General features: G+C 42.9%; 4 protein-coding genes across 4 annotated transcripts; 3 read left to right on the forward strand and 1 right to left on the reverse strand.

Moving 5' to 3' along the window:
* The first annotated feature begins 823 nt into the window (after nucleotides 1-823).
* Nucleotides 824-4,563, forward strand: sapcd1 (suppressor APC domain containing 1). The gene is made up of 4 exons (XM_080491708.1): nucleotides 824-1,479; nucleotides 3,135-3,305; nucleotides 4,121-4,276; nucleotides 4,364-4,563. Exons 1-4 carry the CDS (start codon nucleotides 1,381-1,383, stop codon nucleotides 4,442-4,444), a joined length of 507 nt encoding a protein of 168 aa, XP_080347834.1. The 5' UTR covers nucleotides 824-1,380; the 3' UTR covers nucleotides 4,445-4,563.
* Nucleotides 4,564-7,701: 3,138 nt separating this feature from the next.
* LOC308127491 (achaete-scute homolog 4-like) lies at nucleotides 7,702-9,076 on the reverse strand. Its single transcript, XM_080492576.1, has 2 exons — nucleotides 8,964-9,076; nucleotides 7,702-8,873 (listed from the first exon to the last, which is right to left on the reverse strand). Exon 2 carries the CDS (start codon nucleotides 8,859-8,861, stop codon nucleotides 8,313-8,315), a length of 549 nt encoding a protein of 182 aa, XP_080348702.1. The 5' UTR covers nucleotides 8,862-8,873; nucleotides 8,964-9,076; the 3' UTR covers nucleotides 7,702-8,312.
* A 1,087-nt stretch (nucleotides 9,077-10,163) lies between these two features.
* On the forward strand, nucleotides 10,164-16,477 carry prdm4 (PR domain containing 4). Its single transcript, XM_080492474.1, has 12 exons — nucleotides 10,164-10,208; nucleotides 10,519-10,576; nucleotides 10,711-10,826; nucleotides 11,739-11,927; nucleotides 12,192-12,956; nucleotides 13,055-13,204; nucleotides 13,668-13,786; nucleotides 13,866-13,951; nucleotides 14,056-14,183; nucleotides 14,276-14,851; nucleotides 15,072-15,240; nucleotides 15,346-16,477. Coding segments are annotated over exons 2-12 (2,679 nt in total). The 5' UTR covers nucleotides 10,164-10,208; nucleotides 10,519-10,574; the 3' UTR covers nucleotides 15,725-16,477.
* A 3,503-nt stretch (nucleotides 16,478-19,980) lies between these two features.
* On the forward strand, nucleotides 19,981-26,841 carry tmem209 (transmembrane protein 209). Its single transcript, XM_080491739.1, has 15 exons — nucleotides 19,981-20,041; nucleotides 20,305-20,464; nucleotides 20,553-20,611; nucleotides 21,275-21,406; nucleotides 21,530-21,759; nucleotides 21,852-22,056; nucleotides 22,175-22,350; nucleotides 22,442-22,513; nucleotides 22,905-23,001; nucleotides 23,169-23,294; nucleotides 23,399-23,496; nucleotides 23,583-23,697; nucleotides 24,732-24,829; nucleotides 25,306-25,379; nucleotides 25,535-26,841. Exons 2-15 carry the CDS (start codon nucleotides 20,325-20,327, stop codon nucleotides 25,587-25,589), a joined length of 1,677 nt encoding a protein of 558 aa, XP_080347865.1. The 5' UTR covers nucleotides 19,981-20,041; nucleotides 20,305-20,324; the 3' UTR covers nucleotides 25,590-26,841.
* Nucleotides 26,842-26,952: the final 111 nt, after the last annotated feature.

A 26,952-nucleotide genomic window follows, 5' to 3' on the forward strand; every position in this document is an offset into this window, starting at 1 on the left:
TTCACTCTTTTTATACCCTAACTTGTTCCGGCAGGAATCCACCAATTCTGAATCTGCTTTGGCAAAGGTTTCTTCTTTTAAGAGTTGTTTTCCCTCCACTGTCTCTTATACTTGCTCATGTGAAATTGTTGAGTTTTTCTCAGTAAAACTGCCTTGAAATGAGTTCGCTGTATTTGGTGCAATACAAATATATTAGAATTGAATTAAAACACAGAGCAACTCCATTTCAACCAGCTCCAATTTTCATTTTCATTAGTACATCATTTTATAAAACATTTTTTGTTTTGGAGATTAACTCACCAAAACAAAACAAGAGCGTAAAGCAGAATTTGCTCTTTGACATTGGGAGGGAAAGATTTGACACATTTTCCATGCCTGACTCTGCTGCTCATCCCGCAAATGCAGCCTTCTTACAAACATGACACCGTCAAAAGTGAAGCAAACGAGCGTTCCCTCTGCTGCATCTCTTTACTTTTTGCTCTTTGTTTATTTTATTGCCCTCCATCCTCCGCTGGCCACAAAAAAGCCAGCTTGGCCCGAGGCCGTGAAAATGAAAATCATGTGCCACTGATTTCCTGTGCTGCCGTTGACCTGCTAACCAGCTCTGATAGTAACGATGGACTGAACTGACTCTGTTGCACCCCCCACCCCCCCCACCCCACCCCTCTCTCAGAATGTACCAGACCGCTCCTGTTTTTTGTTTGTCTCAGCAGCGACTGTACGTTCAGCGCTCCACACCTGTGTGCCTGCTCTGCAGCCCGCCATCGCTCGTCCTCAGGTTATGCCTCATTCCGGGGAACGTGTTGGGACAGGATGCACACCTGAGACTGGGAGGAGGAATAACTGCGTTGACTCGCTTTCCATTGGCGGCAAAACAGGAATGTGATGTTTCCGCTTAAGGGATGACATTATTCTTAGAAAAGTGGAGCCTTGTGCACTCCTGAACTGAGAACTCACGACGCCTGTTTCCTGCAACATGTTGACTTTTCTCCTTATTTTTTGATCTCACACTGTCAACTCCTCCCTCTCTCTCTCTCTCTCTCTCTCTCTCTCTCTCTGTCACTGGATGTCGATTAACCAGTCATGGCAGTGACATGTGGAATTTTTCATCACCTCGCCCCGGGGGCACCCTGCTGTCTGTGCCTGTGTATCGTGCTGCCTTTCTTTTTCTTTTTTTCTTTTTCCATCCCTGCCTCCCTCTCTCTCTCTCTCTCTCTCTCTCTCACACACACACACACACACACACAAATACACACCGTCATTCTCTCTCCACGCTATTATTCTGAGTCAGCCAGTGGGGGAGCTCCGTTGTGTTGTTTGTGGTCAGGGCCAGCTGTATGGGGTGGTAGTAGTAGCTGTCAGTGACTTGATCTCCTCCCCATGGCCTGTCACCCCGCCAGCTCTGGCTCCTACACCGTGGTCATCATCCCACTCAAGACCAGCCTCTACAGCCTGGACGCGCTTCGCTTCTACCTATGGGTGAGCACGGGGTGGGGGGGTGGTGTGTTTGTGTGTGTGAGGGATTACCAGCTTGTTTTGTTTTGTTTTTTCCTCCGATCTAATCAGCAGTTTTCACGGTGGCAGTAGTAAGCTGTTCAGATGTGTTATGGAGGTAAATCGAAGACAAAAATGGTCACATCCAAAATATAACTGCGTACTGTGCCTGTTAAAGTGTCACATGTGTGACACATGAGCCTCGGTCCACATACGTGAGCCTTTTTTTAACTCTTCTGGTATGTGGAATAAGTTTGCGCGTCTTACCTCTGATAAGATTTATCTTTCTATAGTTAATTTGGCATAAAAAAGGATGTTGAGCTGACTTTACTATGCAGATATCAGCATTACATCTCAATCTGAATAAAAGCTCTAAGGGACGGTGTGCTGAAGTGCAATCACAAGTAACAGAGAAAAAATGACAGATTTCAAGAATATTACTATTCGAATTCATAAACTACATTTGAAATGATTTCAAAAACTGCACTTTTTTTAGTTTTTTTATCATTGAAGACATCTCTGATTGATTCTCAAATACCTGTCTTGCAACTTTTGACTGAATTACCACAATTAACCACAACCTCGTTTAAACGCACACCTTTCACATTGTCGTACAAATCCTCACTTTGAGGCCTTTTGTCATCTGAAACTGAAGCTGTTTGTGGTCACCACTAATTTTAGTACTCGCTGTGCTATTTACTGATCATTAAGGTACTTTGGGTTACCAGGTACGCGCCCACGTTGGGTAAGATTCCTTTGAAATTACTTGAACAACACACTGGAGAAACTAGAAGATCTGTGCGTGAATTTTAGCTTGAGAGAAAATCTTTAAAAAATAAAAAGAAGTATCCTGATCGGTGATGACATCTAACAAACAAAACAAACTAATGAAATTGGAGGATTTTTTTTTGCCCTTAACCTGACTAAGATCCGTATGCTCCTTTTCACTGAGCGTTGCCTTTCTTGTTCCATGTTATGATCGCATGACTGCAGTCATCTCGGTGATAAATTCCCACATGTCAAGTCCGATCCTCACAGCTTCCTGTTAAGAACTCCGTATTCCCAGGAACAGTTGCTCATCAACAAGGATTTTTACACTCTGGAAAAATCTGAATCTGAATACATTGCATGATTGTTTTATTCTCCTTACAGTGCAGTGATGTTAAGTGTGTGCTCTGCATGCTTTACACACCTTGAGCAGTTAGGGGGTTAATGTCCTGCTCATGGACCCACAGTGGGACTCGGACCAGTTACTTCCAGCCACTGACCTCTGTGGCCCCTGAAATAACAAACTAATTGTAATCCCTCGACCCAAAGTGAATCACTGGTACTGTACATCTTGATTCCCTTGTGTTGCCTTTGTTTTAGCTTATTTAAAGTGCATGCAACCCAGCAGAGTGTAGACAAAAGAGCTAAAGGCCTCATGCTGCGAGTAGTTTGGTCCTGCTGGTACACAAAGACTTGGGGCCTCTGGAAGACAACAGGCCGCGATCACGCCGCTCTGCATTCGGCTGCCAGTTAAAAAGTTGGCTTCATCCCCAGGAAACATCCATCGTGACGGGAACAGTGTTCAATAATCACATTCAAAATGTATTAATAGTATCGTGGGGGGAAAAGACTAATTTGAATATCTTCTTCAGGTGAAGCGGATGAAGGATCTGGAGAGGGAAAAGGACGCCCTATGGTGCGGTCTGGAAATTCTGGAGAACGCTCGTTTCTGGTACCTTCAGCGGCTGGACGAGAACCGAGCCCGACAGGACAGCATCGAGAACAAAAGTCGGACCGTCTCCTTCCAGGACGGGACCCCAGAGGTGCGGGGCAGGCCGACATGACTCCACAGAACTTGGGTTCCACATGTGCTTACATTATTTTACATGTGTACAGTTGTGCAGTCTCAGGGAGGCTCCGCCCTCGATTGGATTGGGCGGTAGCGCCAAACATTTTCACACCTTCATTTAGTTTGCTTTGCTTTCACACTGCACTTCTGAGAGACGCATCAGGCCAGGTGAGCTTCCACACCTGCCCAAACCAAGCGGATTATCCCAGAAATGAAAATCTGGTCTGGATCAAACAGTGCTGGCGTTAAAGCGCCCTGAGAGGACAAGTCCTCTTTTCCATTTCCATTCTTATTCTATTTCCTGTTCCGGTGTGATTGTTGGTCTGTGTGACTGTCTTGTCTCTGTCCTGTCCAGGTTGCACGCTGACTTTGCTCATAGTCAGCTGGAATCGGCTCTGGATAAAGTGGCATAAAATAATGATTCATATACATATCATACATTCCATGCTGCCTTAGTCAAATTAAACCTGTACAAGTCATGCTCACAACACCTAAAAAGAAAAAATTCATTTGAAAAAGAAATTTTCTGAAATAAAAAATGCATTTAAATGGATTTTACTAATTGAAACTCTGGATATCTTAACCTTCATGTTAAGCTCTCTTATTTATTTTGAGCCTCTTAATAACCTATGTTAAAATTTCTCGTAGCTCTGCAATTGATTTTTTAGAATAACCCTCTTTTTTGTTTTATTTATTCTCTATTCTCAGGTATGTAGGTGAGCGTCGTCTCCACCTGATGAAAGCTATGGCTGGTGTGACTTGGAGTTTGTCCCGCTTCTGTGTCTGCAGGCTCGATCATGCCTACTCAGGTCTCGTATCCAGCGGGCCAACGGTTCCCTGGGCTCAGTCATGTGTGAACCGAACGTCACCAGCTGCAGCAACCCCTCACTGCCTGACGCTGTGGCGGACAGTGACCTCCGCTGGCACAACTCAGTCCTCACCCAGGTACCCGTTTAGTCATATCCCAACCGTTTCCCACAGTCGTGTTTGTCTCAATGACACAGCCGCGTTATCTCTTATCGTCTTTAATAGGAAGTGAGTGACAAGAATCGCCGGATCTCCCTCCTCGAGCAGGAAAAAGACGCCCTCCTGAATGAACTGCAGGCCCGTTGACTCCCAGGACACACGTATGCACAATAATGCGAGTTATTTCAAAGGATGGCACACAGCTGGAAACACTCAGCCACTTGTAAATATGTATTTAAGAGATTAAATGGCATCCTTGCTGCATTATTTGCCTGTTTGTGTTCTTTCCAGCTTTCAGTTGCCGTTTTACGGAGAGGAAAAACTTGACTGACGTGTTGAGTCGGTGACAGATTTATTTCAGAGCCGAACCCTGCTGTTGCTCTGCACAATGAAACTGTCTAGATAGTAGAAATGGATTATATTATAATAAGATCCCAATGCAAATTTCCTATTGAGTTCATGGGAACATTTTTTTTCAGGTGAATTGTACAAAAACACCAATATAGGAATACACAACATTACTAATAGACTAAAATTATTACAATTTAAGATCAATTTTAATGTATACAAATGCAACTCATGTTAAAAATAACTAAATACAGCCATTCTTGGAGAAAAAGAATGGAGGCATTCTCCTTTTTCACCTAATGCTTCGACTACTACTACTACTGGGTCTCGGCATGAATAAGAAGATATTTTTGAGTGACTGTTGTTTAACTCTATAAAGATTGACATGCATGAGGATAGCAAAGGAAAAAAGAAAGAAAAAATAAAAATAAATATTTATTTTTATCTATTCACAATATTGCACTATATACAGCAACATCAGCTTAAAGGTAGGTTTGATAATTCATGAAAGTAATATTAAAATGACCTATGAGTGCTGTGAAACGCTCGGTGTTTGTGTGGTGAAGCTGTTAAGATCCAGGTAGAAACTGTTTTTCCGTCGGTTTATGTGCAGGAGGGGTCCTGGAGGATGTGGGTGGCTCTTTATTCTCTGCATCTGGTTACGTACATGTTCCTATGGATGGTAGCCTCCATCCGATGGTCCTGTGTGCAGCCTTTACCCTCCGCAGTGCCGCTTCTCCGCCTCAGTGCAGGCGGCATACTTATTCCATTTACTTTAAAATCTATATAAAGCACATAAAAATGCAAAACAATAATCTGCATCAGACTGCATTAGCAGCCATATTTATATTGGTCGATTGGTCAGAAAAAAAGATTCAAACAGAATAAACTAATTGTACAAGAGCTCTGACAGCAGTGTAAAGACTTAAAGTCTGCCTTGAATATGTTTTATTTAATGTTTATTCATTATGATTATTAGTATTTTTATTATTGATTCTGGCCTTGAGTCCTTTCTCCGAAAGCTTTGCGTGCGTGGATTTTGTCTGCAAGCATCAGTTTACAACTTGTGTGTTTTTTAAGCTGTTGTTCAATTTGAAAACATCAGCATTAGTCTGCAGTGTAACAGGGACACACCAGTATCACTGTGTGTTTTTAAAGTGCCTGGTTGTTCCATTTCCGACCCAGCATGGAGGCTCTCTGTCGGGACTTGTTGCAGCCACCTTTCCTGGTGGTCCCTCACCAATCGCACTGCGACTGATAAACTTTATCTCGGCGAGTTATCGCATGTGTGCCAGCAGGACTTTTTTTTCTCCTCTCTCTCTTTCACTGCACACAAGCAGTTTTACTAATAAAAAGAAACATTGGCGTGCTTAATATATGGCTCACAACCCTTACACGGAGAGCATATGCCTCAAAAGTGCTAAAAGTGGCACCCATCCTTCTTCTTTACCACTAATTTGAAATTGAACATGTGTGAAGGCAGGTACTCGGTGGAACACAGAGAGGCACAGACAGTCATACAAGCATTTCAATTTAGAGTCACAAATTAACATGTATGTTTCTGGGCTGTGGAAGAAAGTCCACGCACGCACTCTCTGTGCCAAAAGGCACCTAAACCGACTCAAACCTGGGTCTTCTCACTGTGAGGCCAGAACGCACACCACCACACCAGGGTGTAGGTTACGTGTGACATAATTATTGAAAGAATCACCGCATTGAACCACCTTGTAAACCTTTGTAAATGTTATGAATAAGATTACATGCGATGTTTTGTTTTTTTACAGTAAAAAAAGAGCATCTCCTGCTTAGAAATCAGATTAGAATCAAACTTCATGAAAAGAAAAACATCCTTCAGGGCAGAAGCTTTCATTTAAGTAGCGTCATGTTTCCTCTCATTCAGGCTGCCACTGAACCATCAAACCCAGAGTACCAGCACTTGGATAATTATTGGGTCTAATTCACATACTGCTCTGCCAAACACCTTTTGTGGGGAGTTTCGTCATGCTTTCGTGGTTCTCAATGTCATTCTTCCATAGCTGCACGGTTCGCTTGAGCTGCACCGTGCTGGGCGCTCCAAAGCTCTGTTACTCATATACAATATCATGTTTTGTTTTGTTTTGTTTTGTTTTTTTTAATGTGTGGCTTTTAGGTATACCTGAAAATTGAGAATGGAGATGTTTCCATGCAGGTCAGCGGAGGTGGGAAATATAAACACGCAAACAGAAGAGAGGTGAAGTGTTTGTGGTGTTTCTTCCTATAATGCTGATGGCTGCCTGATAAATACATTCCTTGAGCTATTAGGAGAGAAAAACGTCCGGATAAGCCCGAGATAGCACAATAAGTAGGTGGTCTTTGAAGAACACTCAGGCAACCTCAAGAAAAAACAAGCAAGTTTAAGAAGATGACTGAAGTTTTATGTAATTTTACATCAGTTACTATATCTCATAACTGCTTTACACTAACCGTTTCCCTGTTTTCCTAAACAACGATTATATTTCAGTAGGCACCTTGTTACTTTGTAGTAAGTGAGAAGTGGAAAACAATCAGATACTTCAAAAGTCAGCGTTTTCCTTTTTACAGATCAGTTCGAACTCAAATTTCTCAATTTCTCCTTCTTTCGTGGATAAAAAAGCAAAAGCAATTGCACGTTTGCAAAATGTAAATATTATTCATCTGGACTTTGAATTTATTTTTGGTGGTTTGAAAGTAAACTTCTGCACTGATTTGCACAAAGTTATCTTATATCTAAAACGATCACGCGGCACAATGCAAAACTTTTGGTTCAATGAATTTGTAATATCAATTCAGTCTAAATTTGCCAACATAGATACTCTGTGCTTGTCATCACTGTCTATTACAGTTTTGAAGTGTTTCCCCCTGACTATGCCCTGCAAGTTTCAATGGATGTTTAGGACATTTTAAGAGGTTTATTTTATCATCTGATATCATATATAACAAAAACTCAACAAGCACACAAGCAAATCAAACTAACTAATCTTCTCCCACATCAAAAGCAAGAAAGCAACTCAGATCCATAATTCCTTAGAATCTAAAAACACTTTCCCAGAACTCTCTTTGATGAGCCATTTAATTCAACAAGCCCAAAACATTCCTGTGGTTCAAATATGTACAACGACATGAAACGTGAAAAACAGAACAAGTCAAAACTCATTTTAGCTGAAAAAGTATTTCAGGAGTAATAGAAAGTGACATTAAAGCACAAAACGTGTAATGCAGCAAAGTTAAAAAGTAAGGTGTCATATATAAAAACTGATATAGCTGGTCTTCACATTATAGAGTAGATACTATTAGTAGATACTATTCACAGTATTTACTTTTTAGATGTCTTCAACTTGCCACAGTAAAAACTGCAATATATTACGAAAATAATAAACTCTTTATTATTCTCATCACTTTCGAGTAACTTTGGGAGGGGAGAAGGCACATGTTGTTTCTGTTATCTATACGTATCTGTTTTTGATCAGATATGTGCTTTACTATATGTGTGCGCTTCTCGTATCAACACAATAAGAATAAACGCAGAGAGTGGGGATAATGTGAGATTGGTAATTACTGTATATTTTATTATAGGTACATTCTTACTCCTAATAAAAACACATGGTTATCTATAACAATCGTTACTTTTTATTTCCATGCTTTCCATGAGTTAGTAAACAGTGTCTCCGTTGTCGCTGAGGCTGGTTTTGGACTCTCCATCACTGTTGCACTCTGTCCTCCTCCGCGGAAGCGCCGGATGGTTACGCGCGTCTCCAATCGACATACTCCTCCGGGAGGCGTTTAAATCCAGCACGCCCTGCAGGTGTTTGATATAGTCAATGGCCGCTCGCAGCGTCTCCACCTTGCTGAGCCGTTTGTCCTCGAATTCCTGCGGAAGATGCTCTCTGAGGCGTGCGTAACCCTCGTTCACGCAGCGCACCCGATGGCGCTCTCGTTCGTTCCTTTTCCGGATGAACGCCGGCTCCAAGGCGTAATCGCACACCCCGAGGGGTCCGTGGAAGGGGAAATAGGATAACCGTCTGTAGGGGAACCTCTGGTGAACTGGATCCAGGTAAGAAGCGTCCAGGTGGAAAGGCAGTCCGATTCGCAGCGCGTCTCCATAATGCGCTCTGCTCTCATCCACGGAGATGCCGTGCAGAGCCAGCGGGGCGACAAACGGAATGTGCTCCATGACCTCCTGACTGTAGGACATCGACATCTTTAGAAAACACTATAAAATAAATTATGAGTTAGAATCATAAGAACGACGAGAAATAGCCACAATGAATTAACAACAAATTCTAATTTTACATTTTCTTACCCTGTCAGAGTGTCCTCACAATCATACCGCGTTTTTACGCAGGAGACTCTTGAAACTATAATTCACGTTGAAAAATGAAGGCTTGTCTTTTCAAAGTGTACCTGCACAGTATCAGAGGAAGTTTGTTTGTTGGCGTTTTATGAGGCTGAAGACACGGTGGGTGTGATTCTGGGCGGAGATGCTTTCACATCAAGATAAAACTGTTTATATATTTCTCTTCCGTTGAAACTGAGAAGATGTTCATCTCGATAAAAAAAGAGAAAAACTCCTTGGGTTCAGATACCTTAGTTCTAGAGGACCTTTTACCACGTCGATCAATTATTAGGGCTCTATGAATCTTTCAAGAAATACATGATGTATTTTGGAAAACAAAAAACTGACAATTACATTTGAAGCTTTACTAAACGTAAATGCATAAAGTAGTATTAAACAGTAAGATCAAGTATTCCTTGCTTTGATTCTTTACTCAATTCATCCATTTAGGCCTCTTTTACTTTTTTAAGCCTAATTGCAAGCCCTTTTGGTGAGCAGGTCATTGTTACTATCACATTTGAAAAGAGGAGAGAAAAATGCAATAACATTGCATAATTGGAGAGCACATAGATTGAAAGTCACACTCACAAAATGGAACAATAAACATATTTAATGAGGCCGCAAAAAGAAATATTTACGATAAGATGGTGTGACACCTTTACTACTATAGTCCCTCAACAAGCCCTAACACCAGCACAAATACTCAACTACTTTACAGAAACCCAGACCCCTTTTTTTGGTTTTATTTTAGTATCACTTCTCACTCCTAATTTCCTGTAACTTTACATCACCTGAATAAAAGCAGCTGGACAGATTGCAAATATTGGAATTGTGAAATATGTAAATTAATGTTTAAGTAAGAAAAATTATCATTTTTATTTAGTAGCGTGTCTTTTTCTTTGCTATAATATGCTGGGAAATTGATACAGCAACACATTTAGACTGCATTCTCAGTTATTAAAAGTGAATATTGTCTTGAATGTAGAGAAAACGCCTTTGATATAAGTTGTGTTGAGCTAAAAGTCTGTACATTTTGCCAAAAACATGATATGAAATGGATTTTGAGTCGTTTTGAGTGCATCTGTAGTGCATTTGGGGGCCCAGTGAGGCTCCTGCGGCTGTCACGTGACCCGTGTTTTGTGCTCCTCCACGCGGTGTCCTTTCTGCGCATGCGCCGGGAGTCATGGCCCCGTTCAGGGAGGTATTGTGCGGGTATGTTGTTGTTTTTATACCATTCTCTTCTCTGAATAAGCAGCATTTATGCTCCGAAGCACCATTATCCGTCTCGTCTATTTACACGTGCACTCTCATTTGGTTGTAGCACACGAGCTTTTCCTGTTTTGGCGATTTATAAACATGTAAGTTAGCAGTGCTAACGAGCTAACAGCTAACCCGCCGTGTCAGTTTAAACGTTGACTGTTGTTTGCGGTCTTTCTTTTCTATTTCTGGGGCTGTTCTTATGAGCTGATTCTGGTTCAGTAATGCTTTTAGTTGTTTTCTTACCAGTTTCCTTGTTTCACAGGGAGAGATGTGTGAAAACGCCATTCAGCTGTACACTGGACATTAGCTGTTGAGTTCATGTAAGAAAACTTTACACTGGGTCTGTGTATTTAAATTTCTGTATCTGTGCACGAAATCTAAGATAAATCTCACTTCAGCTATACATTCTGTGAGTTTTGCTCTTGTTGATGAACTCTTGTGTTTGTTCCTCCAGGATGAATGACATGAACCTGAGTCCAGTGGGCATGGACCAGCTCAGTGTGCCCTCAGTGAGTGCCAGCCACCTGGGTCTGCCCACATCCCCCACCCACAATCCCATCCCCACCCCAGGTATGACAGAAAGCTCATATTTTCCACGAGGCGGTAGCATATCTTGGTAGAGGTTAGAGAAGTGAACTCATGTGCAGGGAGTTTGAATGTTACTGCTGACAGGTTGTCGCTTTGAGTCCTACTTGAAGCCCAGCGTCTCACTTGTATTACCGTAGCCTACTGCTACTAGTATGTGTAGTAAAAGTGAAGTATGAATAGAATGGGTTCCAGACTGATGGATCATTTCCCAAAGTTGATCAAAAAGTATCTCTTCTTCTTCCTCATAACTGTAATATGTTTCATAACATGATTGCTGATGTCCCGGTCACATTCTAAAGAGGTATAGATGTGCTGTGCATTTATGATTATTGTATTACATCGGCTCAGTCCACTGACATATTATATATGTTGATGTGTATTTATAAAACTTCCAAATTAGTGTCAAGATCTTTTAAGTCTTTTAAATTGGGGAATGCTGACCTACACGTTTCACCATTTTAACAAAAAGAAACCCCTCATCTAATGTGCTACAATACAATGTTTTAATGACAAACAAGTACACTAAATATATCCTACTAAACGTATTGTTTACATGTTAAGAAATACACACTGTGGCTTGCAGTAGTTGTCTGTAAACAATGCTAATGTTCAAACACATTTTTTATATTTCTAAGATAAATGGAATAATAAGGCTCTGTGATTTTGAATAGGAGCTGCTTTGCTTATACCTTAGTAATTAACACTTTTTTCCTATTTTATAATATTGACTATGTCTCCAGATTATTGTTGGTTTAGAAGAAAAGGTATCAAGTGTGAAAGTTGCTGTAACTTTTCCTGTAATTTGTATTAGGAAAACTTGCATTTGATTGTTTGTAACAATCTCAAACTTTAGCAACTTCTCCGCTCACTTACCTGATTTCCTTTGTGGTTTAGGCATGCCAGTGGCCATCCCCAGTTTGGGTCCGTCCCTCGGTTCCCTGCCTTCAGCCCTGTCTTTGATGCTCCCCATGGGTCCACTGAGTGACAGAGGAGTGATGTGCGGCCTGCCTGAAAGGAATTACTCCCTACCTCCTCCTCCATACCCTCACCTGGAGAGCAGTTACTTCCGGCACATACTCCCAGGTTGGTTAATGATTTTTATTTGAGATGTATAGATCATCTCTTCAAGCATTCAGCTGTAGTGTAAAGTGTGAGTCTTTCACACTTGTTGCATTCTTTTGCTTGATGGCTGTTGAAACTGACCCCAGTCAGGTGAATGTCTTTTATTGAGGCTGTCACAAATGACAGAGCCCACATGTGAGGTTTTACATGTCCCAATGACCACAGTTATAAAAGATTGAATGGATAAACTTCCTAAATCTCACTCCCTCTCTCGTTCTTCCTCAGGTATTCTTTCCTATTTGGCAGACCGTCCACCTCCACAGTACATTCACCCCAGCAGCCTTAACATGGATGGCACCCTGTCTGTGCCCAGCAACAATCCCTCGGGTCTGGACCCCTACAGTGGCCCTGGAGGTCCACTGGAGCAGGGCCTGGTGCCCATGGACTCCAGACAAGTCAGCGGTCAGGGCGACCTCCACCAGACTGGTGCTCACGAGCTGGACTCCACCGGTTTAGCGATGGAGTCTCGTGTGAGTAGCCCCATGTCACCTGACCGGATGGGAGAGGAACTGGCGACCATGGACGGGGTCGGGGTGGTATCAGACACCCAGCAGCAGCTCGGTGGGCGGCGGCAACCACAGCCCCACGAGGGCCTGACAGGGGTGGACTCCTCTGGGGGGGTGATGCCCCTCCATGGCCCCCCTGGACTGGAACTACCTGTGGTAATGGATCCAGATCACCTCGGGGGGCGAGTGGGTAACTCTGGGGGGGGAGGAGCCGGAGGGCTTGGGGAACAGCTGCATACAAACGGGGAGCTGACCTCCGGTGTTGTGAGTGTGGTGCTCACTGGCTCCATGGCCAGCCAAAGCCAGCTGGAACCTGTGTCACTACACGGGCACACCGGAATGGGGCTGGAGGCAGTCAACGTATCCCCGATCACAGCGGAGGTGTCCCTCGGGCCAGAAAACAACCTGGTGCTCGTCAACTCCACACTGCAGCTCGAGGATTCCTCTTCGAGCAAGGAGAACATGGTTCCTGGCTACACCATCTGTGAGTTTGTCATTTAGATTCATGATTCGTTTACAGCTAAAGAATTTAATCCCAGATAGTCACAGAACCATAACCTGTGCTAATTGTTCTGTATCTAGGGTGCACACTGTGTGAGCGCTCATATACCTCAGACTGTCCAGAGCATGGCCCAGTCACGTTTATCCCCGACGCGCCCATCCAAAGCCGAGCTCGCCTCTCTCTGCCCCGACCACTGTGCCTCCGTATCTCAGTGGCTGATGAACCGCTTGGTAAGCAAGCAGATATTGTAGTTGTGGCTGTTTATAAACACAGATCTGATTCATAAGTATATGAACGTTTGCAAATCTATTTTCTGGAGTGACCCAACCCACCAAGTTGAAGTGGTGTGCCTGCTTTAAGATACATGATTTCCATGAAGGGGTCCGTTTAAAGAAAATAACGAAAACACCCGAGGTTGGAAACTTGATTCGAGTCTCTTTTTTTTCTTCTTCTTTTTTCTTGACTTTGTCAATTTTGAGGAGTTTAATGAAGAATTGAATCTTTAGTTAGATGTCAATAACAAACATATAACTGCATTCGGAGAAACAAAGGAGTGAGAGTGGGCCACTCAAAACACTTAAAGCAGTTTTTACCACTCGGCAACAGTGCTGGAAGAACAATCGACACTTTGTTTTAAGCTTTTTGTTTTATTATCACATTACTATACATTAATGTGTTTATGCCCTCTCTTAGGGGTGTTTGCACGAGATGTTATTCCTCCAAGAACCTGCTTTGGACCTATGGTGGGTCAGCACTGCAGCAACGTGGATCTCTCGGATTGGCCAGAAAAGGACACGCCTCAAATCTGGAAGGTCTGAGCTGCAGAATGTGCGAAAACCCCGCTTGTAGATGAAGATCACAGTAGATGATGAACCATTTTCTCTGTCCCAGATGTACCACAACAACGTCTTGGAGTTTTGCATTGTGACAACAGATGAGAACGAGTGCAACTGGATGATGTTTGTGCGCAAGGCAAGGTATGGCTCCTCTGGTGTCTTCATTATCTACAATGCAAGTCCCCACCAAATTAAATGAACCATGCTCATCTGAGGTCTCTTGTTCCGTTGTTTTGTGTGTGCAGGACCCGCGAGGAGCAGAATCTGGTGGCGTACCCTGCCAACGGTAAACTCTTCTTCTGTACGACCACCGAGATCCACCCAGACCAGGAGCTGCTCTTCTACTACAGCAGAGACTACTGCCGGCTGATGGGTGAGATGGTGGATGAACATGCATTCCTGATGTGTTAAGCTACCGTTTCTGACGCGTTACTGAATCAAATGTTCACTATGCAACGCCCACAGGCGTTCCCCAGGTGCCCGAGGGTCAGCTCTGCCAGTGTGGCAAAGAGTGCTCCTCCTTCAACGAACTCAAGTCTCATCTGAGCAGCCACAACAGCACACACAGCCATAACCAGCCTCCGCACGGCCACAGCCCCTCGCAGCAGGACCACTCTCAGCAGCAGCAGCAGCAGCAGCAGCCGCCACCTCCACCACCACCACAGCAACAGCAGCAAGAACAACAACCACAACAACAACAACAACAACACACTCACCAGGAAGAGAAGCTAGCCAATGGCACGTCGAGCTCCTCCTCGTCCCCATGGACCTGTCACAGCCACGCTGCAGGGCAGCCAAATCACGGTGACAACAGCAGCAGTACCAGAAACACTACAAACGGCACCTCCAGGGCGAAAGGTCAGGGCCACGTGCGGGAGAAGAAGTTCAAGTGCAGCATGTGTTCCCAGGCCTTCATCACATCAACAAAGCTCAACGTGCACTTCATGGGACACGTTGGAATGAAACCTCACAAGTGTGAATACTGCAGCAAAGCCTTCAGCGACCCCAGCAATCTCAGGATGCACCTCAAGATTCACACAGGTATGAAAAAGGTTGATTGAATTGTGGTGGATGTCCTCTGCCGTGGCAAAGCTGACTGTGTTTTTACTGTCCTACAACAAGCCACTCATTTAATTATGAATGGATGAATAACTTAAATATTAGAACAATAACAAAAAAAAAGAATTGAGATGATTTCGAGCTGCAGTACGGGGCTGGCAAACGATCTCTGTGTGATAAAGGTTTTTTTTTCTACCGATAGGTCAGAAGAACTACAGATGCACCGTCTGCGAGAAGTCGTTCACTCAGAAATCCCACGTTGCTTCACACATGCTGATCCACACGGGTGCAGAGAAGCTCAAGTGTGACCTCTGCGACCGGGCGTTCATCCGAAAACACGACCTGAAGCAGCACATGTTCTCTCACACTCAGTACGTAATATAATCACTGAAAATAAGACCGGATCATTTTTTTGGGTGTATCCTTCCCCCTTTATCCCTGATTGTTCATCATTTTTCTCGTTGTTCGTTGTTCAGCGAGCGCCGGATTCAGTGTCCGAAATGCAACAAACACTTCCTGAAGACGAACCACCTGAAGAAGCACATGAACTCTCACGAGGGCCGAAGAGACTTCGTCTGCGAGAAGTGCCACAAAGCTTTCCTCACAAAGTACCACCTCACGCGGCACCTCAAGATATGCAAAGGGCCCAAGACGGACAGAGCGTCCCGGAAGGAGCAGGATGTCGAGCAAGAAGAGGAGGAGGAAGAGGACGAGGAGGAGGAGGAGGAGGAGGAGGAGGAGGACAGCAGAGGAGGTGGAAGAGGAGAGAGACTTGTTGATTCCGTCAGTAATGAAGACTGCGGATTAGACGTTGGAGGATATAACTCTGAAAAGTCTTTGTCACCCCCTCATTGACGACATACTTCTTAACACATTTTATTTATTCGCTTCACTACAATACCACTGTTTACCTCTTATTTTCCCGCCAAATATTACGTTGTGTATTGTCTTTTGTAATCAACAACCTAACTGCCATGTTTCACATTAAATTGTAAGAATTTGTTTTGTTCTTTTCCTAAAACTGTCAGTGCTGCTAAAAACAAAATATTTGTCCTATCAAATTTTCAAGGTTTGACCTTATTCTCGTTAAGCTACTTTCCTTTCATTAACTCAGGCTTGTGTAATGTTCTTGGTTGTTGGGGTTTATATAAGCTATTATTAATTGAATGTTTTCTCATTTTATTTCAGTATCCTAGTCGATACGCATTTATGGTTGGACAGTAAGGTCGATTTAGAATTGTAATTGCACGTCTTTGTGTTTCAGGTGGGATTCTGTCAAATTGTACCCGTTCTTTTAGGTGAGGTTTCTCCAAAGCAGAGTTTTTTTTCTTTATTTTCAAATCGTCATTTTTTTTGTCAGCGGTGCGAATATTGTTGAATAGCAATTTGGGCATTAGGTGACGTGATCCCATACATTGCTTTTATAAAATATAATGGCTTCTTTCAATAAACAAACACTTAATGTGCCACATAAACACAATTTCTGTCTCTGTCGGGCAACGATGTTTATTACTATGTAACATCTGCCACTGTGACTGACGATGGTCGCTAACCTGTCTACAAAACATTTTTTATGTATAAAATAAACCATTTAACAGATTTAAACGCACCTTACATCTCCTGCCATCTTTTTTTTTTTGTGTACAAATAAGATGCAAAGATATTGCAATGATAAAATTAAAAGGTAATATAAAATTGAGTAAAAATACATTTTATTTATCAGCACCTTTCACGAAACCTAAAGTCACTGGTGCGATATTGTGGAATGAATTTCATCAGGTTTGAAATGAGTTTGGAGCAAGTGGAGTTCATGGAATAGATACCCAAGGCTAAAACAAACAAAAAAAAGAGTTAGTGATCTATTAACTAACGGTGCGGGACCGCTCACATTCAAAAAAATAGCATGCATATATAAATAAATAAAACCGCCGAAAAATAGGACTAAAATTAAAGCTGCACGGTTCTGTAGCAAACAACAATAAGTCGAGTTTGACGCTTTCAGATTGAATCAAATTAGTACGGTTCAACCAATGGGGAGCTTTGTGGTTTGTCTCCAGCGTTCAAAGTCAATATGACGTCGGATGTACGAGCTGCGGCCCCCAGAGAGCAGCTGACGTCTTCACTTCTGACACATGCATCGTTGCAGCTTCAATCATTCACTTTCGGACAACAATCCATGTTGTTTTCATCAACTTTTTTTTGTGCGCTATCTGTTCTCCACTCTGCCACAGTGGAACACAGGAACCTAAAGAACCAAAGGGAACACAGGAACCTAAGGAAACCGCTCATGAGGGCCGGGAGAAGGCCAGCCGGGGAGACATCGGCCCCACACCTCCGGCGACAGGTGAGTCCACCATCAAGTACTCCGGGGATCTCAACCGTAGTCCGTTGGTTAATTGGAAACATGAGGTGAGGCACACAGGGGCAGACACAGAGACCTGACAAACCCCCCCCTCCTTTTTGATTGGTCACTTCAAACGTCACTGTTTCCCAACGCCACGAGAGTAGCGTATTCAGTAGTAGTATTCAAGTACATAGTTGTAGTCCCAATATAAAAAAATCTTTTGTAGAGACGTGGTGAGACATGGTGAAGCTCGACAATTTTCTATATTGGGACTACAACTATGTACTTGAATAAATCTCGTGACGTTGGGAAACAGTGACGTTTAAAGTGACCAATCAAAAAGGAGGGGGGGTTTGTCAGGTCTCTGTGTCTGCCCCTGTGTGCCTCACCTCATGTTTCCAATTAACCAACGGACTACGGTTGAGATCCCCGGAGTACTTGATGGTGGACTCACATGTCGCCGGAGGTGTGGGGCCGATGTCTCCCCGGCTGGCCTTCTCCCGGCCCTCATGAGCGGTTTCCTTAGGTTCCTGTGTTCCCCCCTAGTTTTCTGGTTTCTTGTGCTTCCACGCGTCATTAGTTTCTTGTGTTCCCCCGAAATTGAATTCCAGTGCCTTCTGTCCCCAGTTCCCAGTCCCTGTGCCTCCTGAGCCCCCCTCCCCCCTTGTCTTTGGGCCATCAGGTGCCGGCCCTTGAAGGGGGGGATACTGTCAGGTCTCTGTGTCTGCCCCTGTGTGTCTCACCTCATGTTTCCAATTAACCAACGGCCTTCTTACTCTGTGTGCACCCATCGTTGAGTTCCACCTGTGTCCACCCCTTCCCAGTCTATTTAAGTCTCCCGTTCGCTGTTGGTCTGTGTCAGTTAATTTCGTCAATCTGTCTCGTCTATGTGTCCAGTGGTTCCCGTTTGGTTTCGGGGATTTGGACTTCCCTGGACTTTTACTTCTTAAATAAATTTCTATATTTGTACTACCTGGCGAGACTGCATTTGGGTCCACCTGCAATCCCTGACAGGATTACGAGGCTGTCTATGCAATGCCTGCCCCCAAAGTGCCAAAACTCAGCATCACCGTGTGTGGAGAGCTCAACAGAAGTCACAGTGAGCAGACAGACTGAGACAGCCAGTGCGATTCCAGTTTGCATATGCTTGTCTATAGACAAATAACCAGACACAGTCATGCCAAGGGGCAATTTAGTGTCACCAATTCACCTCATGTGCATGTTTTTGGACTGTGGGAGGAAACCCACACACACACGGGGAGAACATGCAAACTCCTGGGTCAAAGGCGAGAACGCTAACCACTGCGCCACTGTGAGGCCCCATATCAAACACACAAAATGTTTGATTTTCATATCAAAATGACTATAATGTCATTTTCACCGCTTGAAAAAGACGTGGGCTGCGCAGTGGTTTATGTTCATTGCAGAAAGAGGGATTTTCACCTTTGACTTTTCTACACCTAGCTCACCAACTTTAGACAGGAGGCAATGGCATTTCTGAAAAACGTTGTGCTGGGTGTGCCGTACAGCCTCTTGTCCTCCTTTTTTGTACCCTGCATTAGCTCTCTCCACTTGTCCGTGGCCTCTTTCTTCTCCTGTTTAGAGATGTTGCCAATCTTGTGGTTCATATTCAGAACAGATTTGAACTGCTTGTTCATGATCTTGTACTGCTGTGATCTGGAGTAAACTGTACCGATGCAACTTAAAGTTGGGCCGAATCTCCCCCTCATTCTCAACGCTTTCATTTCAAATGCAGTTTATGTCTGTAGGAAGAATCGAACACGCAATGTCTTTATGAAAGATGCTTGACGCTCGTTTGTAAAGTTGTGACTGTTTCTGCAGGCTCCGCAGCTTTAAAGGATGATGTCACAGTTTTCCATATGAAGATGAAAGACCCGTGTACTTTGCTCTGCGTTGCCATGGTTACTAGCTGGTTATTGATTACAAACACACACTGTCTATATAAGATATAGGATCCATTTTATGTTTCGTATGAGTTTATTGTGTATTCCCGTTGTCTGTGTGTGCTCACCTGTACGCTGGGTTTATGTGCACGTTTTCTGTTCATCCCCTAGGGGGAGCCTGGTCAATTTAAGGCGTTTATAATATGGTTGTGATGAGGGCTGGACTCCGATGCAAAGCATAGACATAATAAAGAGTAGATTCGGGGATTACTTTTCACTGGTATGAGGAAACATTATTATTGTTTGGATTTTGCGAATAGAAACTTATTTCCCTGACGGAGTCATCCCAAGGGATAAATAAAACAAAGTCTAAAAGTCTGAAGTCTATTGTTCTGTATTTCTGTCCACCAGCGAACTGGTAGTCAGCTGTCACGGGCTGGACTTTGTTTACAGCTTGTTCACCTGCTATTTGTCCAACTGAGTCTTTATAAATCATATGTTCCAAAACACAGACTTAGATTACAACTGACACAAGACTTCTATCGTAGAAATAAACCAAGGTTTATCAACATTTTACCAGGGTTACACAGCTGTATTATTCACCTGTAATTCTTTCAATGTAATATAAATGTGTACTGGGGGGTGAGCATTAAAAATTTGTTCTGATATATGTTCTTCACAGAAAATGAGCCAAGGCCATTGAGTCTCAGTCTACAAAATTGATCAATAGTATGTTTTTATTTCTCTTGACAAAAAAATGAAAACGGGTCCCACAGACCCGAACACCATACAAGTGTTAAAATAATAAAAAAAAAAAAAAAAAAAAAAAAAAGCGCGGTCAGTCTGACCCGGATGTTCACGTTCTGTAACTTCCGGTTAAAATACGAACTATGCAGCGCCGCGGCTGTCATTCACTATAACGTGGTACGAATTATCTTTGATTCTTACGCATTGCCTTTTTCCTTCGGCTCTGTTCCTTTCGATGTCAAGTGTTGCTGCGTGTTGAAATCCTAGGAAGAAGTCTAAAGTGCAACCATGAATGTCAGCGGGCTAACTTTAGCGAAGTGTTTAGCTAGCAGCCGGCTAGCATAACAGACCTAAAATAAGCTCAGGGTCATACTGATCCGAGCTGCGGAGTGGGGATTTCTTGTATTTCCTAAGTTTTGTTTTGTTCTCTGTTCTTTCAGCCTGTTAGCAAGATAAAGTCATGTTCACCCCACCGAAAGAGGGGATGCCCAGTATGATCGACAGGGCGTTGAGGATGAGGAGGGAGGAGCAGGCTCGACAGGTGGTCCTCGCCTGGGCTGTTCTCAACGTGTCTCTGGCCGGAATGATTTATACTGAAATGTAAGTGCACACAGTGACATCCATGCGTTGCCTCCCACTTCCCTGTATGCGTTATACCTAAATCTGTTGGTCCTATTTCTCTTGTCAGGTCAGGAAAACTGTTGAGCCGATACTACAACATTACCTACTGGCCTATCTGGTACATTGGTGAGTTCATACTAAATTGGTGCTCAATCTAGTGATATGAAACATTGAACGTGCGTACTTAACAGTCCTCACCAACACAAAGTAAGTTGGGAGCGTTGCACCTAAGCTTAAATCCTGATCCTAAATATATCTCAGATTTACTTGTACAATATGAAACATCCAGAACACTCAAGTCTTCAGGAAAAGGTTTACTACTGTTTCGTGTTCCCAGAGTCTGAAGCAAACAAGCTGAAGCAGCTTTGAGCTACAACACTCCTCACCTGTGAAACAAGCTAAATGAACACCCGAGGACTGCTCACACTCTCTTCTTTTAAATCAGGCTTTGGAACACTATTTTCTCAGGCTTTCTTTTAAACAATAGAATTAACTCACCTTATTATCTTCATCCATATACAATTTTTACTTTATGCTACTTTTTATGCTTTTCTTAATCAATTTGTTTTAATGGATTTCTGTTATTTTCTTGTAATGCAGTGTGGGGCTGTATAAATTTGCCTTGCCTTAACAATTCTTTAGCTATTGACAAATTTAGCTTTGTGTAAGAATCCAATAACAGTAATTTACCATGTGAGGAATTAAAAAATACAAAAAAGTGATACTTAAGTCGATCTCAAAGGTTTTTCATACCCAACTGTAATGTTGTTTTTCTTCTCTCTTTCCTAGAACTGGCATTGGCCTCTCTTTTCAGCCTCAATGCTCTTTTTGACTTCTGGAAGTATTTTAAATACACCATGGCTCCCTCCACCATCGCTGTGTCCCCTGAGCAACATCGCCTTCTGGGGCTAACAAACACCAGTAAGGCTCTGATTTCTGAAGACACGAAGCCGTATTCTCCTCAAGTTTTCATTTTATTTTTATGACGTGCATTTGTTTTAAGTAAGAATCGTGACATGTTAGTTGTTGTCCATCTCTCTGCAGGTATTCAAGCCTCTCCACCCAACAAGCCAGATAAAAAGGAGACCCCAGCTCCTACCCAGTCATCTCCGCTGCAGGGCCAAAGCGTCCTGAGCTTCAGCCCGTCTCGGCCCGCCACCACCAGCCCCAAATTCTCCCCAAGCTGTGTACCTGGCTACAGTCCTCCTTTAAGCAACCCAGCCACCCCTAATAGCGCAGGGGGGCCCTTTTCCCCCACAGTGGCCTTTGGAAAGGTGTGTTTTTTTATGTTATGAGTCTACTAATAAAAGATCAATGCCAATGGACCATATTCAATATTGTGTCCATTATTTTGTCTCTGTCTCAGGTATTGAACTACTGCCCCTCCTCTGGCTCCTCGCCCTATCAGAACACTATGGGGTCAGCAGAAGGCTCCAGCCTCAGGGCTCGGTACCGCACCTCCCCCTCTGTGTTTAATTCACCAGGAAGCAAAGAGGATTACATGGAAGATCTGAAAAGTCTGGAGAGGTTTTTACGTTCAGAGGAGGAGAAGAGTCACCGCAGCCAGCTTGGTAGGTACCTGTAGGAATTCTTCCAGTCTTGCAAAGAGATCATGGAAACAAGCGGATAAGGATGGAAAGGGGTCGCTAAGCTTTTACTAATGTAATGTCTTGTCTTGTAATTCTGCAGGCAGTCCAGAGTCGGTGACCCCAAACCACAGTCCAACATTTTGGAACTACAACCGTTCAGTGGGAGACTACGCCCAAACCTTGAGGAAGTTCTTGTACCAACCTGCGTGCCGCTCTCAGGCCCCGTCTGCCCACAAGGATGAAACAGACCTGGGTTCCAAACAGGCTGCTGAGGAGGTCTGTGGATAGTTTGTTCTATCCTGAATGGTGACTTCAATCCACCAGAACTATACTCAACATGTTTTTCTTTTGATCTGCTGATTTGTAGGTTTGGGCCAGAATCACCACCAGTCGCACTGCAGTGGATCGTATTGATAGCTGGACAGCCAAACTTAGGAATGTAAGGAATTGTGTTACTCACTGCTCTACGATGAGATGAACACAGACCGTCAGAGCCTACATTAACTTAGATTTCATTTGAGTAAGAACACACTTGATCCAGAGACGGACATTAAAAAAAATTAGCGTCCTTTTGGGAAATCTGACCTGCATAGAAATCCTAGTCTAGTTTAACTGATTCAGTTGCTTTGAGATGCTTCCTGTCTGGACAAATGGGAATGTGTAGAAGTCTTCCAGTTGGTAATCACTCCTGCTCTGAGTCGGGCATGTTTTGATGGATCACGCAGAATTTCCTTTAGCTGTACAAGGTCAAACATAAATGAGATGAAACTGTTTTGTCATCCAAAGATTTTCCATGTGTTAATCTCAATTTGTGTGTGTGTGTCCTGCAGTGGATCAGTGACACCATCTTGGTCCCCTTGGTGAAGGAAATAGACTCTGTCAACAGCCAGCTGAGGAGGATGGGTTGCCCAGAGCTGCAGATAGGAGGTAGAGCACAGAAAATTGTATATAAAGTATGTAAAAGGAAGTTATTCAACCATATCGGGCATTCAGTAAATCTACTTATGGAAACTGTATCATTTATTATAAATGTGTGGTTTCAGTTTAATCATAAAAGTTTCTTAACTACAGTGTTGTCTGCTGTCTTTTTGCAGAGGCCAGCATCAGCAGTCTGAAGCAGGCAGCAGTCATGAAAGCCTCGTCAATCCCCACCATGAACTCTATTGTCCAATACCTGGACGTCACTCCAAACCAGGAATATCTAGTGGATCGGATAAAGGGTAGGTCCGGTAAAGCAGCCAGGGACTTGTAGGCACTAATTGGGACGAAGAGGAGTGAACAATGATCGCTTCTTAAAATGTATTTCATTTTTGTGTCTTATTAGAGCTGGCTCACAGTGGCTGCATGAGCTCCTTCCGCTGGAACGGTGGAGGTGATGTGAAGAACAGGAAGTGGGACACGGACTTGCCGACGGACTGTGCCGTGAGTGACAGACTGTGGCTTCTCGTACAGCTCTGGCCCAATCATATCCGACTTTCACCTGAAATCAATCTGTCGACCTTTTTTAGATGCTCATGCATGTGTTTTGCACATACTTGGACTCCAGGCTGCCCCCACACCCAAAGTACCCGGATGGGAAAACCTTTACCTCGCAGCACTTCAGGCACACGCCGGACAAACCTGGTAAGTGCGCGTGCGTACAATCCTGACGGGGAAATATAGTGGGGTTTTTTTTTTCATTGTGTCTCAGACTAAGTTGACATCAAAGTAGAAAAAATAAGAAATCGGATTTTTCTTTTTTGGCTTATATATGAGCCACGTCTTTTTTTGTTGTTTGCTTTTTGAAAAAATCTTATGACGGTTAGAAAAGCAGTCAGATGATTTTTTTTGGGCCACTTTCATTGGTCACCCTAAAGCCGATAAATGGCCAAAGAGCAGTAACGTCGGTCAAAGGCGACGTTCACACTGCAGGTCTTGCTGCCCGATTTAGACTTCTTGCTGAGATACGATTTCTTTGCATGATCGTTCAAACTACATTTTCAATGCAACCTTTATCAGACTGCAGTGTGAACGTTATCCGACCCTCACATGTAACCCACGTCCATTTTTTCCCCCACACACATTTTGGCAGTGCCGCTTCCTCCGGCGCAGATTCATGACGTCAGTGTCACGTCAATGATGTGGAAGTCACACACTTGTGACTTGGCCGTTCCGACAGCGGTCGCATTGAAAGACATCAGATACATATCTGATTTGGCACCTCGTACGATCGGGGCCTGAGTCTGGTGCGCATAAATTGGAATTGCAACGTTCACATTGTGGCAAAACAGATTGGATATGGGCCTTGTGAGCAAAAGAAATCGGAATTGGAGCGCACTTACTTGCACTGTGAATGTAGGCTAAATGAAAATGTCTAATTTCATCTGAATTTTGTGTCCTATACGTGAGACAGTGACATAATTCTGTAAAAGATTGGATGTCGTTAAATCAAATTTGACCTATTGATGAAACTCCATTCATACCTCCTGTACAAAGGAAGCAGCCACTGCTCCACGAATGACCCTCCTGAAAATGTGTCTTCTCTATTATCTTAACCGCCTCAGTTCCTTTATTGCGCTGTTTTCATTTTGGCCGCTCTATTTGCTGAAAAAAAAAAATCAAATCTGACCTGAGCATTAAGATCTGTCTTGTGAATGTTGTTTCTTTAACTCTCCCAGATGTGACCAAGGAGAACCTCTTCTGCATTCACCAAAGCAGCACCACGCCCCCTCACTACCAGCTGATATACCAAGGACACATCTATAGCCTTCCCAAGGTAACCCCAAAAGCTCTCAATGATGTGTGTTGTGAAGGATTTTCTTTTGGACTAAAAAAAAACGTAATCTTTGCCATCTTGAAGAAAACAAACACCATGCAGGGTCTGGGTCTCACATTTTTTATTTTCTTTTTGTGTTGTAAAAACTTGTGTATGCAATATAGTTTTATCAGAGCACTAGTACAGCCAAACACAATAATTGACAGGGGAAATAAAATTAGTTTTCTCCTGGTATATATTGTTAAAAGCATCAACTTTGATTATGTTTAGATTTTCTTGCCCTTAATGTTTTTTTATACATGTGGTTATACGAGCAAAACTCAACTAAAGCTCCATTGAGAGCTTCCTATCAACTGGTGTTCCTCATAACTGTGATCCCGTCATATAAATGTTACTACCAGAGAACCACAAATATTTCTGTCAGATATTTTGGGGCCACCTTGCTTGGGTGTAACAGTTTCTGATCTCCATTACAGGGTAGGAACAATTTGTTCCACACGGTCCTCATGTTCCTCTACGTCATTAAGACCAAGGAGTCGGGGATGCTGGGGTGAGTGTTTTCAGCTCCTGAAAACCTATAAAAACTTGGCCAACTCAGATGAGTCTTCAGTACATGTTGCTTTCAGATAGTATCATGAGATATTGATTCATTCTCAAGCTTCTTCTGCTGCGCAATACTAAAACTGCTGTATGTATCTTCTCTAGGAGGGTGAATCTGGGCCTCTCAGGTGTGAACATCCTTTGGATATTTGAAGACTGATGCTTCCTCTTGGAAACAGCTGAGAGTGGATGTTTTTCCTTTTTAACAGTGTTGTGAAAGCTACCGGATGGAATATCGTGTGAACCTTAGGATTGCTCTTTCAGGAGCATATTTGGGGGGGAAAACACTTCATATTGAATTTTCACAACAGTTGCACAGTTTTGGACATGTTCTCAGTTTTGATGCACAAATTGTCAACTTGATGTATTTTCACCAGCGTTTTGGAGACACACTTCTGTTTCTTTACGGAGTGCTCATAATACCATAAAAGGAGACTTTGTGTTCATTTGAGAATGTTTATTTGTAAATACTATACCTCAGATTTATCTGACAGGAGGTAAAGGGCTCAGAGCCATCCGCTCGAATGTAAATACAGCATGTGTTGACTCACTTGTATCAGCAGCTGTTTTACAAATGAATGCCTGCAATAAGGGGACACCTGGCATGTGCTCCAATTATGTGAATAAAATAGAGATTGCAGCAATACTGAATAAGGTATTGAAGTATTCTTTGTACTACAAAAGCACAATGCTTTGCATAGTGTTGTACAATACAAGATAAATGATGGTGAACAAAGAAAGGACCTTTCTATCACAAATGCCTGTTTCAGTTTTTTGTGACTGAAGAATTTGATGTTGGTTTTCTTGTCTTCTTATTTCTGCCATTTGTTACAGTTCAGATATTTTAATTTCCATGTTTTCTTGTTTTTGTATAGTTCGATTCGGGAAATGTCTCAAGAGAATTAGAAATTAAAAGCAGATTTTACAAAGAGATGACTAATGTTGGTTCATTCCTCTCTACCTTTGTGAATATTAGAGAAAATCCACCTGGTGGCAGTATTGTTCATTTGAAGGGATTTGACCTTACTCCTGTACCCATTTTCTCCTGATGTACCAGCATGTGTGATTTAACATGATGCAGAGTCCTGGAAGGATCTTTCAATTGTTGAATTTAAGCTGGAGCCAAATGGTGTTTTATCATTAACAGTATTTTCAAAATATATGTCGACACTAACTAAAAACAAGTGACTGTTTTCCAAGATTTGTAGGAGAATTGGTGAGTTTAATGCATAATACTGTCTGATCTTTAGCTCCGACGTTAATTATATAGTTCAGAGTATGACAGTGATTGATATCAGAGCCGTGTGTACGTGTTAAACGTGCCTGTGTTCAGAACAAAGCATTATCTGGCAAATATCACGTTTGTTTTGTAGTTTAGTGTCGTCCTCTTTAGTAATAAACTATATCTCCCACAATGAACCGGGCCATGCGACTTTTCTGGCTGGGAAATGTAGTTCTAATGTCTGATAGGACTGCATTTAAAGCCACAAGAAGTTGATTATGATGGGTGATTTTATTACATT

This window comes from Lipophrys pholis, assembly GCF_963383615.2.
Source record: "Lipophrys pholis genome assembly, chromosome: 22".
NCBI lineage: Eukaryota > Metazoa > Chordata > Actinopteri > Blenniiformes > Blenniidae > Lipophrys > Lipophrys pholis.